We start from the raw sequence: 7,925 nt of genomic DNA on the forward strand, positions 1-7,925 counted from the left end.
TATAGAACACTTTTTTAATTGAAAGTTTCTAAAGAATCTTTAACACTATCCGTGACGGCCTATTTTTATTTTCTCAGTGATGTGTCAGTGACTGTCAATTAACAAAAGAGTAAAGCAAAAACAAATTACAGACATTATGAGGGGAAAAAAGTAAGCATGAAAATTTGCTTTAAAATTTTGAGTTTAACTTTTATTATCCTTTCAACTGGCTAAGCATTTTTCTACAAAACAAATATGACAGTAGAAACTACAAGTTCCATTTCAAGCATTTTAAAAATAACACTAATAGTGAAAAGAAAAAAAAATCCCCTGTGATTTATCTGTTTTACCCATCATAGATTAGTAAACATTACTTAAAGAAGATTTGTACAGAATCTATCATACACTGAAAAAACAACATATCAAAATACACAAAATAATTTCACCTTTGGGCAATAGAACTTTGTCACTGCATTCCACAAGTTATCCAACACCCTCTGTCCAAATTCTTCTAGATTAGCAACTACAGGAAAACCACCCACAACTCCACCCCATCTACATGGATAACTGTCATAAAATGCATAGAATAAGTGAATCTCATTAAGTATTCAAATCGTTATAGATTGATATATTTCATCATACACGATTCCCAAGTATCTCTCCAACCTTAATGTTTTTGGATGAATTTCAAATATTATACTTTAAAAGAAAAGAATGCCAAGTTTAATGAAAAATTGTTGTTATACTCAAATTTATCAAGAAATGACTGCATGTAGATGTAGTGAGACTAGGAAGGGATATGGGAAAAAGAAATATTTATGTTGTGTGCATGATATATTATCATGTTATCAAGAAATATTTCTCACAACATAAATCTATATATTTGTTTTCCATGTCTCCTCCAGGGCTCTGTACAGTAAGCAATTCTTTATTTGAAATGCTATTTGTATATTTATTTATATATATTATTTCACAATGACTAGTAAGAAACAAATTATTTTATTTTTATATTTCTTAGTCAGCATCCATGCCACAACACACCTATAATATATATGTAATATGATAAAAATTAACTAGGATCTGACACTCTCAGAGAAAATTAAAAGATTCAAGTCAATGACTGTTTTTCTTATTTTACAGAGTAATACATACTAAACAATGATACTTTTATTAAAGGAAAGCTTTTTTGAGTTGCTAGTTTTAAATGGTCTTGGTACAACCATACAGAAATATTCTCACAAGTCATTCAAAAGGTTGCACTTTGGAATGTACTGTTGTCTAAATTTAGTTTTATAGTTTGGTTTATTGGAAAATATTATTTAGCATGCTATTTTTTACCAATTTATTACAAACACGTATTAGGTCGTCAAACAATTAATATCATGTTTTGGAACACTTTCATTACCCCCCCCCAAAAAAAACGTACATCACGTATAATAGTTAAACGTCATGTTAGTGTATCCTATATAATGTGTAAAGTTTAGTATACTCTAACCCCTTATAGTAATGGCACACAATGAGACATACATTCGCCAAGTAATGCTGTTTGAATAAAAGAAGAGAAGCAACACCTCTGTAGCCACAAAGAATATCAAAGAAGTTTATGGAAATGTTTTGAATGAACGTGAGTGTCAACGATGGTTCAGCAAATTTTGTTCAAGTGACTTTAGCCTTAAAGACTGTGATGGCAGGGGCCGACACGTTGGAATTGATATTGAGGCTCTGAAGACACTTGTTGAGTCTAACCCAAGGCAAAACACTCATGAAATGGCCCTGAAATTACATGTCTCTCATGAAACAATACATAAAAAACCTAAGGAATATAGGAAAACTCCTTCAAGAAGGTGTTTGAGTGCCTCAAGAACTCTCTGATGACCATCGTTTCCAACGTGTGAACGTTGCTTCGTTTCTTCCGGCGCATAATGTGCGTGAACCATTTTTGGATAGAATTGTCACCGGTGATAAAAAATGGATTTTCTATGCAAATATTAAATGCCAAAAATAATGGGTCAGTCCTAGACACTTCCGACCTGGACTCTATCTGTAGAAAGTGATGCTTTGCATTTGGTGGGACATCAAAGGGGTAATTCATTTCGAACTCTGAATTCAATCCACAGCAAAATGTCAATGCAGAGATCTATAGTCAGCAACTGGAACATTTAAATCAATTCCTTCATTAGAAATGCCTTTCACTCATCAATTGGAAAGGTGTTCTTCTTCTCCACAACAATGCATATCCACATGTGGCACATTTGATGCAACACAAGATTATGGAGTTAGGTTAGGAAGTTCTCCCCCACCTGCCATATTTTCCAGATATGGCACCATCAGATTACCATCTTTTTCATTTGCTGCAACACCATCTTAATGGGAAAGCATATGCAAATGTGGTGTTCAAAAGAACATCAGCATGTTTTTGGCTTCATTAACAACCTGATTGTAAGATGGAAAAGCATCATCGATAAGAATGGAGACTGTTTCATTTAATAAATATTTTGTTTCGATATATAAGTTGTTCAGGTTTTTTCATCTAAAAAAAAGCAACGTTAATTTCTTGACAACCTAATATATAAAACTAAAATATCCAATCTCAAAACAAAATAACAATTGCTACACAAGATTTTATTTCTTATTGCATGTCTTCTCTCAGACACAAGTTTCCTACGTATTCTCTGCTTGTCTGTGAATAACAATAAATACAGTATTTATCATAACCGTTCAATTATTTTTAATGAAATCAAAGACAATAGAATAAAATTTACATTGTGGTAAGTAATGTAACTATGTCATTCTTGAAATTATGAGCTTTCAAATTAGTACAATAACTTATCATCACAAATTAATCATTTCTATTATTAAAACTAAAATAACAAAAGCCTAACCTATCAAGTACTTCAAAACCACTTTTACAAATGTTCATCTTCAGCTGTGTCATCTTCTCTTTGGAAAATGAATCCTCAGTTGTGAAGTCTTTTTTCCAACCATTTGGTACTGTGCTATTAGAGAAAAACTAATATTTCAAGATATGTATTATAAAACAAACAGACCAATAATTACAGTAAATAGTATCAGAAATTTAAAGCACGCTAGAAAACAATTTTGAAGTAACAGAAGCACCTGAAATAAGCAAGAACATTATAGAATGTTGAATAATAATTAGCAACAAAAAATTTCATTTTAAAATTGTTGGGATGTAGGAATGGAAAAAGATCAGAAACTAGAGAGCATTTGGGATGGGATGAAAATATACATTACCCATTCCTGCATTCACCCACTCACAGGGTGGATGCATATACAAGTTAGGTAGTTGAATGCAGGAAGAGGTAATGGAGATTTTCCTCCCATCCTAAATGCTCTCTAGTTTCTGATCTTTTTCCATTCCTACAATTTTAGAATAGAACTTTTTATTGCTAGTTTCTGGACTTTTTTTTTTTATGATTAGCATCGTGGGTGGTGCCATCTATTGATTGATATGCATATTGGGCAATATTAAACAATCTGTATCATGGCATATATTTTGGGCTGTACTTAACCTATCATGGATCACTTGGGCTTTCTAGGTTGAAAAGGCACGTCATGGGGAGCAGAGAAATGTTTTGGTGTACAGGCTGGAAGTAGGCACACAATGGTTTCTGAGTTACAGCAAAAAAAGAAAGAAGAAAAGAAAGCAAGAACTGAACTCATCCCTACAAAGGCACTGCTGCCTGATAATAATTTATTATCAATAAAGATATAGCAATACCAATACTTTAACTCTTTGAGTCCCTAAATTCATGCACATTATAATTTCCCAAATTATTTAAAAACTAATTACTATATCTATACCTATCTATATGCATAGACAAATCCATTATGACTTAATAATGACAACAAGAACCTGCAAAGCAAAAATTTGAGTCTCTCTATGAATATTTTAGATTTGTATTAATTTCATTACTGTTTTATAGTGCTGATTTGATCACCTTTTCAAAATTAACGAGTTTGATAGTATCAGAACTATTGATTTATATATAAAATCATACTCAAAAATTAACAGTATTATAAATTATATTTTACTAGAATTTTTGCAATTTCAAAATAATTCAAAATACTAGAAAGTCTACATATGTGTCAGAATTGTTGTCAAAAGTAGGTGCTTCAGGTCAGTTAAACATGAAATACAACTCAGAATCAGCAGAGCAGTCAAGCAAGATTTTCTAATAACAATAAGAATAGAGTAGAATAAATCTCTACATGGGTAGTACCACCAAAATAGTATAAAACTAATATCAAACTTTATAAAAAAAAAAAGATAAAATAAACTTAACAAAAAAACTACACTCTCTCTCTATTAGTCTGCGACTATATTGTAACTTTGCTTTGATGATAGATCAGGATGCAAAATTGAAGAACACAAATACACAAAACAAGAATTATTTTCAACATCATTGTTACATAAATTCAGCATCTCAGTAAAATGGATTAAGGAAATTATACTTCTGAAACTGGGGGTCTCTAAAGTAGAAGAAGGCTTTTTCTCTTGCAGCAGCTGGATTAGATAGTGCAGCACAGTATATTTCTAGTTCTGTAATAGAAGCTCCTTTAGGATACTTTCGAACCCAGTCAAATGCAGGATCTTCTGGGACCTTATAGAAATGTGGACACCATCCATAACGTTCTCCCAGAATTGCTACAAAAAGCTGACACTGGCTAGCTTCAGATAAGCAGACCTCCAAAGAGCTGTCCAACGAGAAAAATTTTTAATGTTAAAACATAAAATGCAAAAAAACCAGCTTCATCAGATACAAAAGTCCACAAAACTCAAAATAATTTTATAACTGTCAGGAGAAAATGTCACTAAATAATGAGGTATGCTACTTCAGTAAACTCTTTAAATAATAGTAATTATAATTCCTTGAGCATCGTAAAAATAAGTAAGTATGAAAACTCCATGCACGTAAATGAAATTTATCAATTTTGTTGCTTTTTTAGATATTATTATTATTGTAAAATGATAGATTTTATAATGCCATATTTATTAATAATCAGTTTCTTCAAAGCCACCAAGGGAAGTGAAAGCAAAAAACAACTGGAAACACCTCATTCAGTTTACCAATAAGTTAAAAAATACAGCTCTCATTTACAAGATTTCTTTTTAAAATTCAAATTTGTAGTTACTTTTTCTGTCAAGTTTAATAGTAGACCTTTATTTTAATATTTAATTTCACATAAAATTTGTAAATTTCATATATATATATATATGTATATATACAAAAATAAGAGGAATGACTACTTGTATCAGTTTAGATGAAATTTCTTGATTTAAGTAGAAATAAAAGAAACATAATTAAAAAAAAAACTATTTTATATCATTAAAAGTTATGGTTCCAGAGATATTCAGAACTGCTAAAAGTTACTTGTATCAGTTTAGATGAAATCTCTTGATTTAACTAGACATAAGAGAAGCAGAATAAAAAAACACTATTTTATATCAGTAAAAGTTATGGTTCCAGAGATATTCAGAACAATAAAAAATTACTTGTATCAGTTTAGATGAAATCTTTGATTTAACTAGAAATAAGAGAATCAGAATTTAAAAACAACTATTCTATATCAGTAAAAGTTATGGTTCCAGAGATATAATTACTCTTCTGTTAATACGCACGTAACTTGGCTATATCCTTAATTTGGCTTGAAGTTTTGACAATGGAAAGTGAATTAGATGAAAAATGTAAATACTTTTTACCTTTCTTTAGTGGCCTCAACTTCTGTGATTCCCCACCGTAGGTCCACTTCATGGATGTTAACAAAAAGTGACTGTGCTCGAGCTCGTAGTTCGGGAAAGACATAACGAACCAACAAATCCCGCTCTCCATGCATATCCTTGAATGTTGAAGAGATGAAAACTTTGACCGTTTTCCATCTGGTATAGAAAAAAAGCTGATAATTTTACTCATTTAAGAAATTTGATTTATATGTATTAACTATACATCCATCAATTTTAGTGTTTGTTTTTTACTGTTAATTACTATTATATTCCCAACCTAAAGAATTACTATAGCAGCTTTTCTGTAAATATATTTAAAAAAATAATCAGTGGTAACTTTGAATAGATTGCACTATACATTTTTTGTTCAGTATTGAGTTATACTGTAAAATAAACTATTTGGTGCTATTTGAACTCAGAAAACTGTTATTAAATAATTTTGGTATATAAAACACAAGTTAGGCTAATAAGAAAGTTCTTTGATATGTAACTCAGCTTTGCATATCATCTTGCTTTGAAGTCATGTGTTTGTTGTATACTAACTTACTTTGGAGTATATGCCAGATAAGGAGTACTTAGCGTATTAAGTTGTTGTTCAATATGATCCTCAGTTTTTTTCATTAATGCTGGCTTTGGAAGTGATCTCAGATTGTATTTTTTGTCAATGTTTTCCACAAAGGTCATCTGTGATCCATTTCCTCTTTCTGCAACGAAACTAAACAAACAAAAACGGGTTTAATAGTTGGCACGAATAAAAAGTAATGTTAAAGCAAAAAATTGAAATGATACTAGTGTCACTAAAAATAAATTGATTTATTTCAGAGAGAAATTATTAGCCATCCAACAATAACATAAGTGCTATTTTGCAATGTTAGTTATTATGTATAATTGGGAAAAAAAAGAAAGAAATGTGTGATAACATTCATAACAAACACAGTTATGGTACATATGAATAGTCACATTACATTATGACTTTTATAATCTATTGTTTCTTTTGGATATATTAAAAGATGATTTATTTTTCATAATTACACTTTACGAAATGTGATCAAGAAGCATTATATTTTTAGATTGCAGGATGTTTTTTTTTATAATAAGCGTATTTTTGAGATGTATTAAAATGTGAGGCTATAAATACACATGCTAAAGAAATTTTGTAAGTTGTAAACTGCTAATAGTTCAACAAATTATAAATTAAATGCAATTTCTGCTCATATTGCAGTTAATTAGGAAACGTTTTTTCAAGTGAGTGCAAAGAATTTGAATTATTGTAAATTTCATAATAAGCAAGTTAGTTGTTAAGATTTCTTTATAAAAGGGCTTAATAACTTCGTCTTAAAAACTCAGCAAAAAATTTGCACAAAACTACTCAGAAAAGTATAAATATGTTTAACCAAATAACTACAAAATTATACAACTTTGTCAGGAAGTACTAAAACATAACCTTCCAAAAAGAGGGTCAAATTCAAACACTATCTGCACTTGAAAATCACCATATTTACACTGAATTCCAACAAGAGGGTCAGGGCTCGTAACCTCTGCAGTCACAGCTAGGTACAAGAAAGTGATTGAATATCAAATTGTTAGCATAAAAAACAATCCTCTGTATGATCTACTAGAAATGAAGTTTTTTGCTCTATGATAACAGTCACAGGAAATTAAGAGGGCAAGGGTTCATCGTAAAGACTACAAGGTCCCGTGTGCCATTCATTTAAAGGTTGAAGTCTTTTTATTTGCAGCAAGCAAGGTGTATAACTAGGCATGTCTTTTGGCAGTTAGGGACAATTTTTACGACTGAGAAAAAGGGCAATTTGGAATCATAAGAGCAGAAAGGCAGGGGCTTAAGCCACCCAACTGCCCCTGTACACTTCAGTGATAAGTGTTCAGAAAAAAAATGCTTTCTGAAATTTTGACATGTAATGGAAAGATAGACTGAGAGGCTCTGTAATTTGTATCTTAAACCTAAATAGCAAGTAAGTAAAATTGTGGCTATTTATAAAATACCTAATAAATCAATTACTTCAAAGAAAATGAATACTACTCACCGAAGTAGTTGGTCACTGAAACCTGAAATGTAAACATCATTTTGATGGACAGTTTCAGCCAAACTGTTAAAGAAATGACAGAATTAAGTATATTCAGTATTCTACTACATATGAATAAAATCTTACAGTTAAACATGCAGTCATCTTCTTAAACG

At 30.7% G+C, this 7,925-nt stretch overlaps 1 protein-coding gene across 1 annotated transcript in view; it reads right to left on the minus strand.

Moving 5' to 3' along the window:
* LOC106468913 (telomerase protein component 1-like) overlaps positions 1-7,925 on the minus strand; it is a 101,432-nt gene that overhangs the window by 61,616 nt on the left and 31,891 nt on the right. The window contains exons 17-22 of the mRNA XM_022397317.1: positions 7,771-7,841; positions 6,273-6,440; positions 5,705-5,881; positions 4,456-4,698; positions 2,862-2,975; positions 426-546 (exon numbers count right to left, since the gene is read on the minus strand). Of these exons, the coding sequence (XP_022253025.1) occupies positions 426-546; positions 2,862-2,975; positions 4,456-4,698; positions 5,705-5,881; positions 6,273-6,440; positions 7,771-7,841 (894 nt within the window). The remainder of the gene's footprint in view (positions 1-425; positions 547-2,861; positions 2,976-4,455; positions 4,699-5,704; positions 5,882-6,272; positions 6,441-7,770; positions 7,842-7,925) is intronic.

This window comes from Limulus polyphemus, unplaced genomic scaffold, assembly GCF_000517525.1.
Source record: "Limulus polyphemus unplaced genomic scaffold, Limulus_polyphemus-2.1.2 Scaffold3218, whole genome shotgun sequence".
Lineage (NCBI taxonomy): Eukaryota > Metazoa > Arthropoda > Merostomata > Xiphosura > Limulidae > Limulus > Limulus polyphemus.